The sequence below is a fragment of the Manis pentadactyla genome, chromosome 3, assembly GCF_030020395.1.
Source record: "Manis pentadactyla isolate mManPen7 chromosome 3, mManPen7.hap1, whole genome shotgun sequence".
Taxonomy (NCBI): domain Eukaryota; kingdom Metazoa; phylum Chordata; class Mammalia; order Pholidota; family Manidae; genus Manis; species Manis pentadactyla.
In genome coordinates this window covers 59,435,407-59,457,238 of record NC_080021.1, presented here as the reverse complement: position 1 = coordinate 59,457,238, position 21,832 = coordinate 59,435,407, and the positions used below count along the sequence as shown (strand labels likewise).

The 21,832-nt window shown below is 35.1% G+C and overlaps 1 protein-coding gene and 1 long non-coding RNA gene across 5 annotated transcripts in view; one reads left to right on the top strand and one right to left on the bottom strand.

Moving 5' to 3' along the window:
- Nucleotides 1-21,832, top strand: part of LOC130682872 (uncharacterized) — a 70,193-nt gene that overhangs the window by 7,313 nt on the left and 41,048 nt on the right. The gene's annotated exons all lie outside the window — the stretch shown is intronic.
- Nucleotides 1-21,832, bottom strand: part of IL7 (interleukin 7) — a 42,230-nt gene that overhangs the window by 17,795 nt on the left and 2,603 nt on the right. For all 4 annotated transcript variants that reach the window (XR_005025224.2, XM_057497952.1, XM_036887492.2 and 1 more), the window contains exon 2: nt 18,558-18,691. Coding sequence is in view for 3 of the 4 variants with exons in the window: in XM_057497952.1 (XP_057353935.1) it covers nt 18,558-18,691 (134 nt within the window). In the remaining variant the exon portion in view is untranslated. The remainder of the gene's footprint in view (nt 1-18,557; nt 18,692-21,832) is intronic.

The following is a 21,832-nucleotide window of genomic DNA, read 5'->3' as shown; positions in this document are numbered from 1 at the left end:
CTATAAGATATACCTTAAACTAACAGCTTCAAGTAACAATTGAAATACCTGAACTATACCTGAAACTAAGAGCTCCAAGTAACAATTGCAAGCACTCAACTGCTAGACTTCTTACTTGTGTGAATCAATGCTCAGTTTTCTGCCATTTGTAAGTGAAAACATACTTACTAATATACCTTCCTCAACCCAGAGAATTTCATAACTGATACTCCGGATTCAGATTGCTCAAAAAACAGCACGTCCCTTTGATGCAGCTACATCTACAGTGAAAATATGCAGCTTATGCCTGCCCTACCTTCACATGATCAGGGGAAGTTCACCTTTAGCATTAGAACAGCTCTAGTCCTCTCTTAACTGAGATTTTTAGCAATTCACTTCCAGCCCCAAAGAGAGGAGGGAGTTCCTCCACCTCCTGTAAAAAAAAATAAAAAAAATCTGTCACATTTCCTATCCCAGGAATGTCCTCTTCCTAGAATGACTGATAGTACAAACAATATCCAATACAATAATCACCACCACTATTATTCCCTACAATCCCAGACAAAGTAGATTCACATATAGACTAAATGGAAAAACTAACGATAGGTAAAGTGAGCAAATAGGTTGCCCAGTTACGAAGCTCGTGCTCTTTCTACTTCACCAAGTTTGCCATCTAAGTAATATTAACTTGATTAAAAATTTTCAATAAACAAAGCTTAATAGAAGAATTGAGAATATTAGTTCTAGCCCAAAATCAAGAAAATATATTATTTTCTCAATCCTGAACTTTGTCTACATGAGACAGCTTATAATCTTTTTTGTTTGCTTTTTAATTGATTTATATGTCTACTTATTTGATGTCCATTTATATAGTTTATGCATAATATATAGAGTGCTAATTGACTTAATAATAGTCAAAATAAAATGCTATAAAAGAAAGATTACTATTGACTGGTCTTGTGAATGAAGCATAACCTGAGTTTGATCTTAAAGGGTACTTAAATTTGAATATGTGAATATTTGGGGAGAAGGCAGAGTAGGAGATTCCAGAATGAGAGAACACACAGCCAAGGCACTGTGGTACAAAAATGTGGGGCTTTCCTGGGCCATTGTAAGTAGTATAGTTTGGCTGTGGTGTAGGGAGTGTAGCAGGTTATACAGAGTGGTGATCAGGCTAGAAATGAGCCTGAGAGTAGATCATATTTCCCAAATGCCCTGCATTTGGGCATCCTGCATTTGGTAGACAATGATGGTTAATCCATGGAAAGTTGCTGGGCAGGTTTATGGCTTGATTCCAGCTCTACATTATGATGATTAGTATGTGTTGGGGAAGTTACTCATACTGCGTTGCTGAGTGCTAATCTGTTACCTGGAGAAGCAAATTAGGTCGTGGGTAGATGTACATTATGGGAGAAATACAGTGTGGAGAGGTAAATATAAATTCTGTGAGAGACACAGAAGAATCAGAAGGTTGTTTTTAAAAATTCTCTCACTGAAAATGTATAGCCATAATAAAATCAGCTGAAAAAGGGAACTGACCCTAATTTGGAGGTATCTTATTAGGCAAACACATATTTTTTAGTTCAGAATAGTCACTGTACAACACATGATAAATTCCACCCCAAACTTATAATCTTTCTATGTTTTTTTACCAAACATGTAGGAGAAAGAAAAACACATGCAGAATACATACAAATATTTGTTCACTCACTATGTTTGCCCTGTCTAATATTTTGGATTTCTCTATTCCTGAGAATTCATCTTCAGTGGACAGGCTTTGAGAAGATGACAGATAGCAAGTGTATTCTAAGAGTAAGATGGCACAACTTTATCAAACCCTGTGTTCCTTGTCTTCCCTTCATCTACTGCCCAACTTTGTTTTTGCTAAGTTAACAAAGTGAGGAAAAAGAGTAGCTGAAATTTTTTGTCTTTAGTATTTAATCTGTGTTATGATGATGAATATGTATTAATTATGCTCTGACATTCAAGAAATAGGAGATCTTTAATAGAGTGATTTAGTAGCCAAAATGTGTTTCCTACTAAATTTTATGCTGAAATTCTAAGGTGAATTATATAATACTATTAATTAACAAATGCAGATTATTTAATCAAAGTTCTAAGGCTACCAAAGTGTGATTGTTAATTCCTGTCCTTCCTATGACCAAAAGTAGCCCAAGTAAAGCAGTTCTAATGGAATTTATTGTCACTTTGCTTCTCATTTAACTTATACTCATAAAACAGCATGGTTTACATTGTATGATGCCATAGTACATAAACAATAGGAGCGGTAGAATGTTAAATGCTTTAAAAATTAATATGGATGTTCATTCATTGCAGAGAACACACCAGGAATAAAAGCAAAGAAAGCCCATCTAAAAATAACATTTAAAATGACTGTATTATAAAATATGGCATTTCAAAATAATATCATGAAAGTGCCCCAAAAATGTGTTTTATACAAAAATGTTAGGGAAAGAAAACCTGTGATTGTGAGTTTCCTCTTGTGAAAATACCTTTATAGAATTTCTTTGACAAGGCTCAATTTAAGAAAAATCAATCAGCAAAATTCATTAGAAATACTTACAGTGTTATGAATACAGAACAAAGGGGATACCATAAAAGTACTGAATCAGTCTTAGTCGTTAAACTCATTATCTGTCTTGCATAAAATTGTACATGCATTGGATGCCTTTTTCTGGAGATGAATATATACTTTATATTCATGGGATACATTCCAACATTACCATCCCACCCTGGATACATAACTAAGTGTTTTACTCATTTGTGTTAATCAAAGTGTGGTTATGTAAGCTTACTGGAAAGAAATGATGCTCGAGGAATTGTATGATTCAGCAATCGGCAGATTTCCCTAAATATTCATGTCAAATATGGACACTGAATAATTATTGAAACCTGGCAGCATATCCACCTGTAACTGGTATAGTGCCAAAGATCAAAAAGTAATGCATATACTACTCTGGGTGTGTAGGAATGTTAATGGGAGATATAAGTAAGTATTTCACACAGGGCATCCATTCTTTGTTTTTTCTAAATAGACCGCAATCCTTCATCAGTGCAATGGAAAGAAAACTGGAACAGAAGTTTGGATTACTGTGACCTACTATTTCCACTACTGGCATTAAATAATTTTCCAGCAGTAATGGTCCACAAAGATTATACAAACCAAAAATTTAGTTTTATGAATTAGAAATGTGAGGTCCTACAGCAGTTAACTGACTTGTTCAAAATCTGAAAGTCAAGGTGGCAAAGACAGGATTCAGATCCAAACATTTTGCATTTCCAGACCAGGAATCTTCCTGTAATGTGGTGCTGACATGACATAGCCTCTCTGTGAATTTCCTGATCTGTAAAAAATTGGTATGCTGAGCTTGAAAGAAGTGATTTCCACATGCCATGTAATCCTAGGCTCCCACAGGATAACTCAGGGGCCATTTAGAAATGGGCATCAGATGATGCAGAATAATGAAGGCTGGGGGCCTCACTGGAGTTCTATATATAGGATTTATTTGAAAAAAAATGTCATGGATAAATAAAAATTTGAAAACCATAATTATTAATGTTCCACTTCTAAGTTCTATAAATGTAAAATCATCCGGTATCCATTTGAATTTTAATAGAATTTTGCTCTCATAAGTCAAGCAGTTTATAGCCATTTAAAAATAGTATGGGTTTTATTTGCTTCTGTTTTTAAGGATGTGAAATAGGAAATTTAGAAGGCACTGTTGCAGATATTATTTGTAATATGAAGATTATAAAAGCTATTATTTGTTGAACATTGTTTCATCAGCTTTGCTTATATTAATTTATTTAATTTTGATAATAACCCCATGAGTGTGGGTACAAATTTCATCCTCATTTTATAAATAAGAAAACTAAAGCATATAAAGATTAAGTAATTTATCCAGTGTCATAGAGTTATCAACTGGCAGATTCAGGGTGAATATTCACACAGGGCCCACTGGGTCATGACAGAAACAGGTTCATTACAAATTACTCACTGTTAGATTAAAATATATCTATGGTCTCCAAGGTACACAGAAACCTTTTATCTCTATAAACTACATTTCTAATTTCATTGTCCTCGACACCAGTGATGGTCACTGAATTAATAACCTGCATAAATAATCACCATTAATACAAAACAGTGCACATATTATCATTATGTGATCTACAACATCTTGATTGGTTATCTGTCTGAGAGTTTCCTTTATATACGCATGGTAAAGAGGCTAGATTCAATAAAGCTTAAAATATTGCCATTTAATACTGACATAGATCTGGGTTCAAAACAAACTTAAAAAGTACCAAGAAACACCACTGTCCTCAAAGATAAAGTTCACTCACTTAATAGAAGCATAGCCAGGTATGAGTAAGCCAATGTTTACAATAGGCACCCATAAAAAGGAAATTTTGAAGGAGCCTTCTTCCTTCACTGAGACTTTGAAATCGTGTTGTGGTTCTAGCATTTATCTCATTGCTTCTACTAGTAAAAAGCCACTATGTCTCTCCAGCTGCTGGGAGCCACTTCAGTTCCACTACTCATTTTGGAAACTCTCTCTACGAACTCCACTGACTGAGTATTTACTGCTTTCTATGTGCTTGTTCCTACACATAGCATAACTACATTATATCAATCTTCAAGTTTTCCACTTGAGGAGCAAAAGATTACTGAGTAAATGACAATATCACCAGTCACACAGCACCAAACTTTCAGAGGATAAAAGTTGTCACATGTAAACTCCAAATGCTAAACTCTGAATGCTGAAATAACCCATTTTTCTGAATGCTGCATCTCCAATTAGTTTATATGAACCATATGAGTTATCTTTCTGAAGCTTAGATTAATTTTACCATTTGAAGCTTAAAAAGCTTTCAATGGTTCCCAAGGCCAGTCTAATTATAATTACTTAGTCCTAGAAAATCAAGTTCACATCCCTCAGCTTGGCATATAAGGCATTCTGATATCTGATCATAGCCTAACTTTCAAATTTTCTACACTCAGAGCTACACCTTGGCTCAAGCCTTTGATTTTTAAATGCAATCCCCAAGCCCCCATATTGAATTAGTTGCCTTCCCTAAGCATTCCTAACCGTAATTATCAGCATTATCCCATGGTGTTTTAATTCTTCATTTAAGAGCCTATCTTTCTTTCAGAACTGTGAACTTCACAGGACTGGGATCCAGTCCGGTAGACTGGTCTTTTTTATAATGATGTTCAATATCTAACAGCTTTCATATAAGCACTTATAGGCATTTCATAAATATATACAAAATTACACTGAAAATCCAAGACTCCAAGCTTGATTCAAACAGTCCTCTATTCCTTTTCATTTTTGCCTCTTTAAGACCTACCTATTCTTCAAAGACCTATTAAAATTGTAATTCCTCCTTTAGTCACTGGAGTTCTTAGAGAGAAAGCATATCATCCATCTTTAAATTGGCAGATTACAATTAAAAGATGCTTAACAAATGTTTAACTGAATCATTAAGAAACAGAAATTGAGATTTTTTACAGAGATCTAGAAAAACTGCACACCTGCCAATGTCTACACATTGATCATTTTAGGAGATTTTCATCACTCATCAGTTTAAGGTTAATATTTAGTAACGGCTATATACTGCCTTATAAGCATGGCAATCAGCAATTAACAAATATTTCATTATATGATTTGTAATCACCAGGGCTTACATAGTCTACTTTCTAATTGCCTTACTACTTCTCTGCACTTTATACATCACTTTCACTTACAGGACCCATAGGATTTTATTAATGAGAGAATATGAAGGGCCAAGTACTAGACTGAATATATTTAAAGGTTCTGGTGAGCTGAAGTGAGGTGGTCGCAGGTAAAACAAAGACTTACTGAAAAATAATGTCAGGTACAACAATATAACCAATGATAGTCAGAAGGGGGCGCTTTGCTTTGACAGCATAACTAAACACTGCCTGATACAGTAGCAATCAGCAAGACATTAGTTAGGTTACAGTTACCTGTATAGGTGGCACATAAACCAAGAGTGGTGAGAAGTCACGAGCACAGCCAGTATGGTAAAAGCTATAAGGCATATAATAAATATTACAGTGTCACCCATGTACACCAGCAACTTGATATTATAATTTAAAAATAACATTTAAGTTTTCTTATGAAAAGTATGTTCATTCATTCTGTCAGTCTCCGAATATTTTTGAGGGTCTATTCTGTGCCGGGTAATAGTCTAGACGCAGCGATAAACAAGTCTCTGCCCTCACAAATGAGAAAACTTCAGATAGTAGTAAAAGTCATGAGAAAAATAAGAGAATATAATATACTCCAGGGAGAGGAATGAGTGAATTTTATGCTCATCAATTAACCTTTCAATTAACCTGCAGTGTCTGTATTTTCCTTCTGGTTGGTTGGATTTTGTGGCTAGCAGTTATTTTCTTCTTCTACTTTAACAGGCTTACGAGTGCTCCCTCCATTTGATAGGGATGCTTCATTTTCTTCCAATGCACTTTACATTTAAACAGTAAGTTCACTAGGTACAAAATTCTTGTTTGTATTTTATTTCCCTCAGATTTTTATAGCTATTATTCCATTATCTTTTGCATTTAGGTGTTAAAAAACTGCAGCCATTCTGATTCCCCCCAAAATCACTTGCCATTTCTGCCTGAATGCTTGAATTATTCTTTATCTTGAAGTTCAGTCATTTCATTAAGATATAACTTCCTGACAATCATTTTATATCAATTATTTTATAGTATACAATATTCTCCTTTACTTTTTAATTCCATTTTTCAGTCATTTAGGGATATTTTTCCTCTGTCGTAAGTTGTTTTACTCTTCCATTTCATGAATTCCCTTTTGTAGAAACAGTTATCCATAAGTTGGATATTTCAGTATGGTTGCCATGTTGTTTTCATCTTCAGCTTACAGTGGACCACTCTGTGCTGGTATTTATTTGACTCTGCATCTCATGATGACCTTCCCAGCTACCAGAGAACATTGCTTCTCCTCAGCACTTCTAAGGGAGGTGGTATTGTCTACTCTATTGGTCCTTATGAAACCTAGGAACACACTGTGGACAGACAGGGGTGTGCAAAGGTGGTGCTGCAGTAGGGGAGGGAAGTGGGCCGAGTTGTGGTCAGCTGTATTGGTATACAAGGATTGCACTCTTTTCTTAACAATTTCTTTTTTTTTAGCCCATTGTGGGGTTTGGTAAACTGCTTTCCTTGAGGAGAGAGTGGTCACTTGGCCTTCAAGGTTTCCTTCCACTTAAAAGTGAAATGTTTTACTTTTGACAGAGACTATGATATTCAGGAGGTCATTTGCTCACATCACTTGCCTTTCCCAGCAGATATTTCGCTGCCTCTCTCCACAGTGGAGTATTAGAGAGACCTTTTTCAGAATTTTGTCACCATCTGTATGAGTTTTCTATGGCCACCAGAACAAATTTCCACAAACAGTGTGGCTTAAGATAACAACGCTGCATTCTCTCACAGTTCTGGAGACGAAAGTCTGAAATCAAGATGACGGCAGGTTCCATGCCTCTCTCCTAGTTCTTGAAGGCTGCCAGCAACCCTTGGCCTTCCTTAGCTTGTAATAGCATAACTCCAATCTCTGCCTCTTCACATGGCTTTTTCTTCTGTGTCTCATCTCCTCTGCTCTTCACTTCTGACACCTGACATTGGATTTAGGACCCACCTAATCCAAGATTCTTACTTATATTTGCAAAGATCCTTTTTCCAAATAAGGCCACATTCATAGGTTAAGGTACACATACTTGGTGAGCCAATATTCAACCGACTCACCACCTATTATTTTTGGAGGATGCTGTTGGAGGAAATGCTGTTAATCATGTGAGTTCTTGAAAGGTTTTCTCACTCTTGGACTGCCATTTTTCAATGACCTTTTTTGCATAAAGAAGTATTGCTTCTTTAGTTCGATTTTTCTATTTTATACTTTTGTAAGGTTTTAGGTACATGATTTTAGCTCATTTTAATGTGCTTCCAGATGTCATCTTACCCCAGCAGTGCATCTTGAATCATGTATAACAGTAACACATACACCTTTAGACCCTATTGTGTAAGCATCTAAAACAGTACGTTGAAGTCCATTCTGAAGGTTAGAACCTGTTGCACAGTGTCTCTGTTGTAATGAGATCACAGTGGTCTTCAAAACAGGCATGACGTGCCCTCATTTCAATTTTTTCCAATTAGACTAGTTCTATACACACTTGCTACATTCATAGAAATCTCTCTTTTTAGTGTTCTGAATCGCCAGAGAATGTAGAGCATTTATTCAGGGCAAACAAATGAGGGTCCCTTCCATATGCCATGGAGAGAAAACAGGGGTTTCTAATCCATCTATAGCTTTTGGTTTGATTTGCTCTTGTTCTTGTTTTTCTGTTTTTGATTTCTATTGCAGCTTTTTTATGCAAAAACAAGTGCAACACAGTCCGATGCACTTCAAGGTACAAGATATATGTACAAACTCCAAAGGTTCACATGTCTGAGTTCCCAAAGTTATACTTATATGCCCAGTATTGTCTCCAAAGAGTTCCACAATGGCAGGGTACCTGGATCAGAAATGATGCCAATTCTTATACTCTTTCACTTGTTGAAGGGTGTCTTGGTTGCTTCCATCTTCAGCTATGAATATTAGCATGACAATATTAGTGTGGACATTAGTTTATAATGCCTTTGGGTAAATATATCTATATATCTGTATCTGTAATAGAAAAAGAGAAACAGAGACAGAGAGAGGTTTATCTTGAGGACCTGGTTCATGTAAACATAGGGCTGTCGAGTTTAATCTTCAGGGTAGGCCAGTAGCTGGAGGCCCAGGCAAGTTGTTGTGTTGCCTCTGAAGGCAATCTGGAGGCAGAATTCCTTCTTCCTTGGTGGAAACTCAGTCTTTTCTTTTACAGCCTTCAAGTGATTGAATGATCTCTTAGTCTGCTAGGTTGCTAGAACAGAATATATGGGTGGGTTGGCTTATCCAACAGATATTTATTTCTCACAGTTCTAGAGACTGGGGAATAGGAAATCAAGGAGTCAGTCAATTTTATTCCTGGTGAGAATATTCCTTCTGGCTTGTAGAAGACCATCTTCTTGCCATGTTCTCACAAGATGGAGAGAACTAGAGTCTCTCCCCCTTCTTAGAAGGGCACTAATCCAATCATAGGGCATCACCCTCATGACCTCATTTAAAACTACCTCCTTAAGTGCCCACCTCCTCACACCATCACATTGGAGGTTAGGGCTTCAGTATATGCATTTGGGGAGGTCACAGGCATTCAGTCCATAACAAATGAGGATCACATTCAGCATGAAGAGTAACCTATTTTCCTCATAGTCTATTAGTTCAAATGTCAACATTCAAAAAAATACTTTCAGAGCAACATCTAGACTGGTATTTGACCACATGACTGGATACCATAGCCTAGCCAAGTTGACACAGTAACAGTCCTTTATTTGCCTTTTAGTATCTGTGGGATTAGTAATGATAGTCTCTCTTTTATTTCTGATATTAATAATTGTGTCCTCTTTCTTATTGTCTTGACTAGTCTGACTAGAGAGAGGTTTAGCAATTTTATTGATCTCTTCAAGGAACCAGATTTTGGTTTCATTAATTTTCTCTATTTCTTGTGTTCAATTTCTTTTCTAATTTTCATTTTTTTCTTTCTCTGGTTAACTTAGTTTTAATTTGTTCTCCTTTTTCTCTTTCTGTAATATGGAAGCCTTAATGACTGGCTTTTATTTTTCTTCTTATTAAATACATGCATTCAGTGCTCTAAGCACTGTTTTCTCTGTGTCCCACAAATTTTGTTAATGTGTATTTCCTTTTCTTTTAGTGCAAAATTTTCTTGAATTTCTTTTAAGACTTATTTAACCCATATGTTACCTAAAAGTAAGTTGTTTAATCTCCAAATATTTTGGGATTTTCCATTTATCTTTCTGTTGTTGTCTTCCAGTTTAATTACATTTTAGATTGAGAGCATTTCTTTTGTTTTTTCAAAAATTTGTTAAGTGTGTTTCCTGTTCAACCATGGTAAATACTCCACATGAGTTTGCAAAATATGTGTATTGTGCATTTTGGGGATGAAGTATTTATAAATGTCAATGAGGTCTAGTTAATTTATAATGCTTTGTAGTTCAACTATATCTTGATTTTCTGCCTGCTGAATCTGTCAATTACTGATGGTGGAATGTTGAAGTCTCCAGTTGTAATAGTGGATTTATTTGTTTTTTCCTGCAATTTGTCTGTTTTTGCTTCAGAACAAAAATGATGTTAGGTACATTATACATTAAGAACTATAATATCTTCCTGGAAAATTTGCCCTTTATTATGTAACGCCCATCTTTATTCCTGATTGTCTTCCTTTCTCTGAAATTTGCTTTTTCAGAAATGAATGTAGGTAGTCCTACTTCCTTTTGATTAGTGTTAACATAGCATATCATTTTCTTGTTACTTTTCATGTATATGTGTCTTTATATTTAAAGTGGACAACATACTAATTTTGGACTTTTATTTTTTTAATCCACTCCCACAATCTCTGTCTTGCAATTGGTGTATTTTTATTTCATTTTTACAATTTAAAAAAATCATTAATAGAACAAAAAGAGTTTCCCCTTGAAAGGTAACTTCTGTTGTTAAATAGCAACTGATTTGGCCATACTGCTAAATTATATGGACAGGAAATGTGTTTTACCTTCTAGTATAACTTGATATAATAAGAACTAATTTAAGTTCTTCCTAGAAATTGGCCAGTTGATTCTAAAATGCATATGGAATTGCAAGGTACCTGAAACAGCCAAACGAACTTGAAAAAGAAAAAACTAGAGGTGCTCACACTTTCTGATTTCAAAACTTACTCCAAAGCAAGAATAATAAAGACGCTGTGGTACAGCTGTAGGATAAAAATGTGAATGAAATAGTACTAAAGAGCCCAGAAATAAACCTATACATTTATGGCCAACTGATTTTTGACAAAGGTTCTAGGACTACTATTCAATGGGGGAAAAAAGAGTCTATTTTTTCCAAATATGACATATATGTTGCTTTGTAAGGTAATTATTTCTGAGTAAATTTCACTCCAGTCCTTGATTATGCATCCACTGGAGACAGATAGTTTATTATTATCATTAGGAGGCATAATATTTCATCGCATTACCTTAACACAAAAACCAGATGAAGACATCACAAGAAAAGAACAGTATCAGCCAATATCTCTCATAAGCACAGATGCAAAATTCATCAACAAAATATTAGCAAATCAAATCCAAAAAAGTGAAAAGAATTATACACCACAACCAAGTGGGAATTATCTCACACGTGGAAGGCTGGTTCAACACTGGTACATCAATTAATGTAATTCAACACACCAACAGACATTTTAGAAAATCACATGATCTTATCACTAGATGCAGAAAGAGCATTTGACAAAATATAACATCCAGTCATGAAAAAACTGTGTAAACTTGGAAAAAAGGGAGCTTCCACAACTTGGTAGAGACTACCTATAAAAAGCCTACAGCTAATGTCATACTTACTGGTGTGAAACTTGAAGTATTCCCACTAAGCTCAGATAGAAGGCAAGGGTCCCCATTCACACCACTCTTTTTCAACATTGTACTGGAAGTTCTTAGTAATAATAAGGTAATAACAGGAAAGAAACAATTAGGAAAGAAGACATAAAACTGGAAACAGCAAAACAATGAAGACAATATAAAGATCAGTGTTTCCAGATGTTGGAGGGAGTGGCAAGATGAAGAAGCAGAGCACAGAGGATTTTTAAGGCAGTGACCATACTCTGTATGATATCATATGTATATATGTCATTACACTTTCTCCAAACCCACAGAATGTACAACATAAGACTGAACCCCAGGGTAATTATGGATTTTGGGTGATTATGATATGTCAGTGTAGGTTGTAAAAATGTAGCATTTTAATTAGTGATGTTGCTAATAGGGGAGGAAATGGAGTATATAAGAAATCTCTGTATTTTCTCTCAACTTTGTTGTAAACTTAAAACTAGTCTAAAAACTTAAGTCTTGAAAAAAAGGTAAAAAGAAAAAAAAAGGAATTGTGTTTGCTGTGAAGCCTTACAGAATGACACCTCCCACCTTGGTACCCCCAATGTACCCTGTGTAATTCTATTGTATAGATGTGACTATATAAAAATAGATCTGTATATCAAAAAACAAGATAAAAAATAAATAAATGGAAAGTGTTTTCAACAAACATGAGAGTCATAAAGTCTCTTATCAAATGAAAGGAATATCAATCAATACAAGGCAATAGAAGAGCGGCAAAGGATCTTGAGGGCTACAAGAGAAAATACATATCCTTAAGCTCCTCAGTACCCTGCCCACTGTCCACGCCACCAACTTGGCCATCCTCACTAGTGTGTGGAGTTAAGTAGTTTAATTTTTGCACAAAGGCATGGCACAACCAAAGAGTACTGCACTGCTTTTAAGTTATAAAGCTTTTTAACCACAGAATCCCTAAAAACGTGTTGGCAATCCATAGAATAAATATCAGTAATTGACAATATAAATTATAAGGGCCCATCAGAGCCGAAACAACCATGAAAAAGAAAAACATAGCTGAAGAACTCACACTTCCAATTTCAAAACTAAGTACTGAGCTACAGTGATCAATACTGTGTGGTACTCACATAAGGACAGACACATAGACAAAGGCATGGGATTGAAAGTCTACAAACCCTTACATTTAGTTTCAACTGATTGTCAGTTAAGGTGCCAAGTCAATTCAATGGGGAAACCAGTCTTTTCAACAAAAGGTACAGGAACAACTGGTAAAGGATAAAGTTGGATCCCTACCTTATACCATACACAAAACTTAACTGAAAATGTATAAAGACCTAAATATGAGCTAAAACTATAAAACTCTTAGTTTAAAAATGTAAGTATAAATCTTTGCGACCTTGAATTAGGCAATAGTTTCTTAGATGATAAGAAAAACATGACCAAGAAAAGAAAAAATAAATGAATTGGACTGCTTCAAAATAAAAAAACTTCTCTACTTCAAAAGACACTATAAAGAGAGTGAAAAAAATAACCCATAACATGGGAGAAAATATTTCCAAACTGCATATCTGATAAGGTCTAGTATGCAGAATATATAAAAAATTCTCACAACGGAAAATAAAAAGACAACCCAATTTAAAAGTGGGCAAATTTGAGGAGACATTTCTTCAAAGAAGATATACAAATAGCCAATAATAATAGCCAATAATGAAAAGTTGCTTGACATCATTAATCATAAGGGAAATGCAAATCAAAAGAATAATGAGATACCACTTGATACCCACTAGGATGACTAAAGTAAAAGAATCAGACAAGTTATGATGAGGATGTGGAGAAATTGGGCCCCTTCTACACTCCTGGATGGGATGTGCAACAGTGCTGCCACTTTGGAAATAGTTTGGCATTTCCTCAAAAGCTAAATACAGAGCTCCCATATGACCCAGCAATTCCACCTATAGTTATATGTCCAAGAAAATTGCACAAAAACTTGTTCACCAACATTCTAAGCAACATTACTTATAATAGCCAAAGAGTAGAAACAACTAAAATGTCCATCAACTGATGAATGGATAAACAAAATGTGATATATCCATACAATAGAGTATTATTGATCTGTAAGAAGAAATGAAGTACTGATTCATGCTATGATATGGATAAACCTTGAAAACATTATGCTAAGTGAAAGAAGCCTAATACAAAAGACTACATATTGTATGATTCCATTTATATGACATGCTCAGAACAGGCAAATCGATAAGAGGTAGAAAGTAGATTATGGGTTGGCAGCAGGGTCTGGTGATGAGGAATGGAAATGGTTTTCATCGTTCTTTTTGATGTGATGGAAATGTTCTAAAAGTAGATAGTGGTGATGATTGCACACCTTGTAAATATACTAAAAACTACTAAATTGTACATTTTAAAAAGCACATTGAATTTCATCTCAATGCAAAATTTTAAAGAAAACATAAATATGATGAATAAACATAAAAAGGCACTGTCACTAGCGATTAAAGAAATGTAAATCCAAACAAAAGGTTATTTTTCCATTGACTTGCCAAACTCCATGCTGACAAAAGTGATAAGCACATATACTGGTCTTAGAACTGTAAAATGATCCATCCTTTCCAGAAGTTGGTATACGTACTAAGAAGCTTAAAATGCCAATTCTGTTTAAGTTAGTCACCCCAATTCTAGAAATGTGCATTCCATCTTTGGCAGACCATGTAGAAAGAGGGCCTTTATCATTTATTATGAACCTCCTTTTCCTTCTAAGCTAGGTAGAAAGAATGTGTGTCACCCTTACCCTGGGCCTATTTGGAGTCTATGTGATAGTTTACATCATTTCTATTTTCTTACTTCTACAAAATGCTTCTACCTTACTGATCTGATCTGAATGATGAAGATGTCTGTTCAGCTCCCAGAAACTTTTCTCCATGACTCAACCAGTGCAGTCACCTTTTTAATATTCCTGGTACCCCTCTTTCATTGTGCAATCATCACAACTCTCTATCACATATAGTCCTGCAAAAAAGACTCAAGTGCCTCTAAAAATGAGGACATTTTCTAGAACCACACTGCTTGGGTTTGAATTCCAGCTTAGCTGCTTGCCAGCTATCTGAGCTGGGTCTCAGTTTCCTAATCATATAGAGTTATTTTAAGAATTAAATAATGAATATATGGAAAGTGTTCAGAGCAGTCCCGACACACAGTGAACCCTCACTTTGCATTAGCTATTATTATTATTATCACCTCGTAGAGATATTGTGAAGTTCAAATAAGATAATGTACATGAAATTTTAAAAATGTACTGTTACTATGATTTTGTGTTATAGTGACACATATATCCCTCATTCTCACAGATTTTAGAAAAACATTTTTAATGGCACACATTGCACATAAATGCTCAAAACTTTGTATTTTAAGTAAATGTTATTTCATGATCACATCACTATTGACTTCCAGTTATGTTTCAAATAAAGTCTAAATACCATCACCCAAGACGGCTCACAATCCTCCTATAACATATAGATCCACTCATGTCGTCCACTCCAGTCTTCAAAGTGAAGTCCACAATCCACTGCAGTGTGGGAGGAAAATTAGAGAAATTCTATCTCTATTTCATTTTCATCTCAACAATTGTAAATTTCCATTTTTTGCATGTATCATTATTAATGTATGCAGAAATACTGTGAAAATGCTATAATACATAAACAAATGCTAGATGTTATTGGAAGTGCAGGCTCAAACAATTTTTACTAAAGGAGTGTGCTGTCTAAAAAGTCTAAAGTTCAGTGCATTCTCTCACAACACAGCCCCTTCTCCTGGTGCCAAAAGCTCTCTGTTCAGCTCCTCCTAAAACACAGTTTATATCTCTGTGCTTCCAAATCTGGCTCACAACCAAATCAGTCACAACCAGTTAGGCTGAAATAACAGTATGGCAGCCACTCCTTTTCAAGCTGCAACTTGCATTCTTCACACCACAACTTAACCATCAGCAAATGGAAGTTTCTTAAAAGAAGGGTCTCTATGTGGTCCTCATTGTATCACCCCTAAGTTCCCACAACTGCACCACACTAAAGGGTTTTCTATAATAACCGGCACAGAACAAGTTCCGAATCAGTGCTTGTTGAATGAATAATCTAACACAGAGATTGCTATTCGGAGGCAGGAGAGACTGCCAGTCAACAGCAAAGGCTCAGATTCTGGCTCCTCCGCTTACAAAAAGGGCCCCAAACCTCAAATTCTTCCTCTATGAAATGAAGGTAATCAGAGTACCTCTCTCATAGGGCTGCTGTGAGGTTAAATCAGACACCTGGAACCTAACAAGCAATTGATAAGTATTAGTATTATCATGGTCTCCCTGAGATGTAAACACAGTCTGTAAAGCACCTAATGCATGTTGAGTGAACAAGTGACTGACTGAATCTTCCCTACCAGTCATGGTTTTTGGAATAACTCTTTGTGACTTTCTTTCTCCTTCCTTCTCCGTGATCACCTCATGTTTACAACTTTCTTGAGATGCTCTTGGCACTATTCACTTGGATTGATTAGTTCATGTATTCTTTCATGATTTGTGAATTAATCTCCTTAAGAAGAGCAGCCATGTTTCACTTTGTTTTAATAGTATCATTGCTGCTGCTGTTCTTCCTGCTGTGCGCTTCAATGAGATAGCTTCTCTATGTTTCCAGAAAAAATGTGCTGTGGATCTGGTGGATAAGGTTCTCTTTCCTTTGAATTGTCAATAGCATCTTTTTTTGCATAGTTTTACTCACATGCAGTTATTTATAAATGTTTTTGGAATTAATACTAGTTAATTTTCTGCCCAGATAATAAAATAAAATTTAAAAATTAGCTTGACTCAGAAAGTTAATTTCACATCATTGAATGCAGAAAATGTCAAAAATTCATGAAATGTAAAATGATGCAATAGCCATTTAGTGTGCACCCTTTTCTTATAAATGGACAACATCAGGAACCTCTGTGGTAGCAGTGTTCAATATCATCCTGGAAATATGATTTCTCAAATCCTTCCAAGAGTTATAACACTGAATTTCCCAGGGTGTCATGCCACTGCAGCATGAGTATGTGGAGAAGGCAGTGGAGTGGACTGGGGGGACATATTAGACAATTTCTTCCATTGTATGAATATTTGAGAGTGTTTTCCTTTGCCATATGGCGCTTTAGGAACTGATTATCTGTTAAATCAGTATATCTCACTGTATTTATACAGATCTTAACTTACAAAAAAATCAATTTTTGTAAATGATGTAATTGTCTATGTAGAAAAATCCAAAGAATCAACAACAAAACCTCCTGGAACCAATAAGCATTTAGCATAAGGTTTCAGGATATGGTTAATAATCCAAAGTTAACTGCTTTCCTATATACCTGCAACCAACAATTCAAGACAACACTATTTATAATATGAAATACTTAGGTAAAGATCTGACAAAATATGAAAAATATCTATATGAGGAAGAGTACAAAACTCTAATGAGAAAGTCAAAAAAAAGATCTAGGTAACTGAAAAGATATTCCATGATCATAAATAGGAAGACAACACTTTTAACCTATCAGTTAAGATCTGAGAAGATACCTCACCAAAGAAGATACATAGATCTAACAAGTGTATGAAAAGGTGCTCAACATCATATGACATTAGGGAACTGCCCATTAAAACAATAATGAGACACCATGACACAATTTTTAGGATGGCTGAAATGCAAAATGCTGACAACACCAAACACTGGCGAGGATGTGAAGCATCAGGAGCTCTCGTTCACTGGTGAGAATGCAAAGTGGTAGTCACTTTGGGAAAACAGTTTGGCAATTTATTGCTAAACATAGTCTTACTATATGAGCCAAAAATCACTTTGGATTTATCCAAATGAGTTGAAAACATACAAAACCCTGCATATAGATATTTATAGAAGCTTTATTTATAACTGCCAAAAATTGGAAGCAACTAAGATGTGTCCTTAATCAGTGGATGGAGAAATAAACTGAGGTATATCCAGTCAATGGAATCTTACTTAGCAATAAAAAGAAAGAGCTATCACACCAAAAAGTCATGGAAGAACCTTAAACACACATTGCTAAGTGAGCGAATACAGTCTGAAAAATCTACATGGTCCATGATTCCAAATATATGACATTCTAGAAAGGTAAACTACAAAGCCCATAAGCATATCAGTGGCTGTCTGAGTGAGTTCAAGGGAGGGAGGGAGTGATAAATAAGTGGAGCACAGAACAGTGAAACTATTCTGTATGATTCTGTAATGGTGGATACATGACATTACACAGTTGTCAAAATCCATAGAATGTACAACACAAAGAGTGAAGCCTAATGTCAACTATGAACTTTAATTAATAATAAAGTATCAGTATTGGTTCATCAATTGTAACAAATGTACCACACAACTGAAAGATGTGAATGAGAGGGGAAATAGTGCAGAGGGAAAGTGGGTACATGAGAAGTCTCTATGCTCAACTTTTCTGCAAACCTAAAATTTCTCTAGAAAATAATATCTATTAGAAAAAAATTGTTCACAGTAAATTAAAAAATTAACTCTCAGCAAAGTATACACATATGTTTAAAAAACACATGTGTAATATATGTATATATACACACTCAGATAAAATAACTATACATCTCTTTTCACAATAAATTTTTAATGATATATTGTTATTCTCCCTCTCCTGTGTAGTGCTTCTACAGGGACTGTCATTGGATGATGAAAAAATGCAGCTAAGATATTCTAAATTATGTTCATAAGAAGGAAAGTAGGGATGAAATGGATAATTGTGGGAGTCTGAAGTTTCAGTAAAGAATTATTTTTAAAGGGTAGAAAGATATCAAACATAAAAATATATAGTTACTAGCTCACTGATTTATTCTTTAGTGATCTCAGTTTCTTTCAAGGAATGTAGATCGATATTGCATATAAAACTTCATGCCAACAGTATATATCACATTTTCCCAAGGAGTTAAAAACGTGAGGATAACAAAACAAACACATACCAAGTCCTCAATGCTGATCTTTAGAACATTCCGATATTCTCTGCCGTCTTTACCTTTAATATCACAATCAAATGAGGCTACTGGCAACAAAACAAGGATCAGGGGAGGAATTCCAAAGACATACCTAGAAGAAACTAAATTCAACAGTAAGTTAGAATAAGTGAAATATTGTAAGTAATATTATATAATTTATGGTGCTTCAATGAGTCTAATAAAAACGCATCTCGGTTTTTTGATAGTGGGGGAAGAACTCTAAAATTCAACATGATGTGGCAACCAAAGTAAGACAGCATTTTAGAGTTTAGTTTTCTTTCATTTTTGTATTTAGCAATTACTCTTTTGGAGAGTTCAGAACAGGTATGATGAGAGCAGAATCTGTTTGCTTCTGAAACACACTCTAGGATGTAAATACAGTTTATTCCATTTCAGTTTGTTCAGGATTCCTACAAGACAAAGCAGCTGCAAATAAACAGGCAAACTATTGGAGAAAAAGTTGCAGATTTTTGAAGATTTACGATCTATGGCATGTGATTGTATATTTAAGTAAAACCTGTTGATGGTCCAAGTGTCCATCTGATTTCTAGAAGCAGCACAGCAGGAGGGCTCTCTATGGTCCTGTACTGTGACTATAGCCTTTCTTTTTAATAATAGACCTTAAAGGACTTACCTTTCCTAGAAATGTGGCAAAGTTCACTTTTTTGGAACTTCTTATCTTTTCAGTGTTTTTTTTCTGTTTCTAAGTGCCCAGAAACCTGTATTTCTTCAAACACTGCTCTCTCTAGCTTCTTGACATGTTAGAAAAACCCAATAAAGAAATTCACACCCTGTTGACTAATGATTTACATCTATTTTTGATAAGCTCCCCCTATTATGGGCAAGTGTCTAATCAAAAGGAATGAAATTATAAATGGTATAATTTCGGGCAAGCACTGGATGGAAAGCCAGTGATTCCCAAAGATAGTAAAATCTAGCTATGCAGCCACTTATTTCTTCATAAACCTTACCAGAATGTTTTATTTGAGTCTTTCTGTAAACTCTTGAGTTATGTTGACAATATATTTCCTGTGAATTCCCAAATGAAGTTTAACTCTACTTGTTCAGGGCAAGACATTTCACATGTGTGCCTTTTCTGATTAAGATCACAAGCAATTCTCCTTGGAATCCAAAGAACAATTGTGACAATAACCTGAAGACTGAAATGCATCACAAAGTTTCCAACAACGCTGGCACCTACTGTGTCATTATTTGTCATATAAAAATCAGTAACACTCACCAGTGAATTATGTGCTATTACTGACCCACATTTTCACAAATGAGAAAGTAGACTAGGTCTTAGGGGAACAAACATGCATACTACATCTCATCTTCTTATGTCACTGACACTTGACAAGGTAAGGGAAACAAAATGAAATGTGGAACCTACTCGTAGCTCTGGTGCTACTAAGCGACTATGAGCTTGACAAGCAAGAATTCACTAAGGAAATAAATAACGATGATGCTAGTTACCTTTAACTAAGCCTGCTTTCCGCCAGCCATTCTTTGGTGTCTTATACATATTATCTCTAAATAAACAGTCCTGTAAGGTAATCTTCTTGCAAAACAGATAGTAGGTGCCAGGGCTGAATTCTAACCTGAGCATACAGCCTCAACAGGATTTTATCAGAAATGGTCATAATCTTTTGACAAGAAACATATTGGGCTTCTGAATGAAAACCACTTCTATGTAATATTATACGTCAAGCCTCTCTCTCTTCCACTACTGTTCCTTCCCTCTGAAGATTCAAATAATGATCAATTGCTAGTTAGTTACTAGGGTCCTGACTTTGTAATTAGATTTGTATAGATTGTACAGAGCCAAACTTTATTTTCACTGTCATCTTACAGGGGTCCAAAAAGTATGCTTTGGGAACAGTAGATACTAAAAGAAGCTACACAGCATACAACTTGAAACGAGCTAAATGAGCTTAAGGGGAGCATAATAAAACAATTAAATACTAGAATGTAAAATATATTTTTATCATTCCATATAAACATTATTTCAAAAGTCTACCTTTTATGTTTTAATAAAAGAGGTCATTTTATTTCTGGTGAGCACAAGCTGTTGTGTCCTCTTCAATGTTCAGTAGTTTTCCCAAATTGCACATCAACCTATGTTATTTATTAGATGGCTTTTTAGCAATGCTTTTAAAAGGTGACTTGGTGAAAAATTCAGTCTTTTTTGTGTATTACAACCATTCTCAATCCTAAAACATAATTTTCCTTGTTTGTAAACCTTGTCTTTTGTTGCCATTGTTGTTAAATAAGTTAGTCCCACAGACACCAGGGTCTGGGGATGGAGACTTGGGGTTTTTGTCTTATATGACAATGGGTTGTGTGACTTAGTGAATGACAGAGCATCTTTTCAGCCTCATTTACCTGATTTGTAAAATGAAAAACTTCAGGCTAAATGATCTCTTAATGTCTCTTTCAACTCTCAAGCATCTTAACTCTAAGCATCTACCTGACCATCTAAATACAGTAACTATTTAGATTTGAAATTGCCTGATGGACAATACAGCAAACACACACAGGGCTTTGGGTTTCATAAGTTTCTAGCCCTGTCATTAATGACTTGCAGTTACACCTGCAGTTGCAGTCTTTTCTCCACAGCACAGAGAGAGTAACATATTAATATCACCTAGTGTGAGCATGCTGTTCACATTGTCACTATAGGAAAGAACTCTTTTATTTTACATTGTTTCAGATTATACATGGATACCCACTGCCTCCTCTCTTACCCTGAACTTTTCATTAAGTTACAGAAAAGATAAATCATAAAGAATAATGCAAGAAAAGCTTGGGCCTGTGAATTGTCTTTCGATCTCCTGAAGGGACTGAAACTGGAGAATTTGTTTTCAGTAGGGAATTTGGTTAAACCAGAATTATTACTGAATAAAAAACTCTTGTTGGTTTTTGATTTAAGCCAAACAATACATTCCAGTCCTCAGCTGCATAAGTTATGGGGTGAAAGAGAACATAAATAAATTAGGTTTCTACAGTCCACCAAGTGCAATCTTTCAGAAATCCTTGAGACCAATAAGTGTTTACTGACTGTCCATTATAAACATTTTGTAGGCTGATTTTCACTGTGAATTTTAAAAAATATAGTCAAAAGACATTCAGGATGGGATAGAAGAATCTGAATATATAAGATGTGGTCTTAATATGAATAATTGGCACAAGCAAATGGGTGAGTAAAGAAAAAGTTAAATTAATAAACAGTAGAGAACTATGTG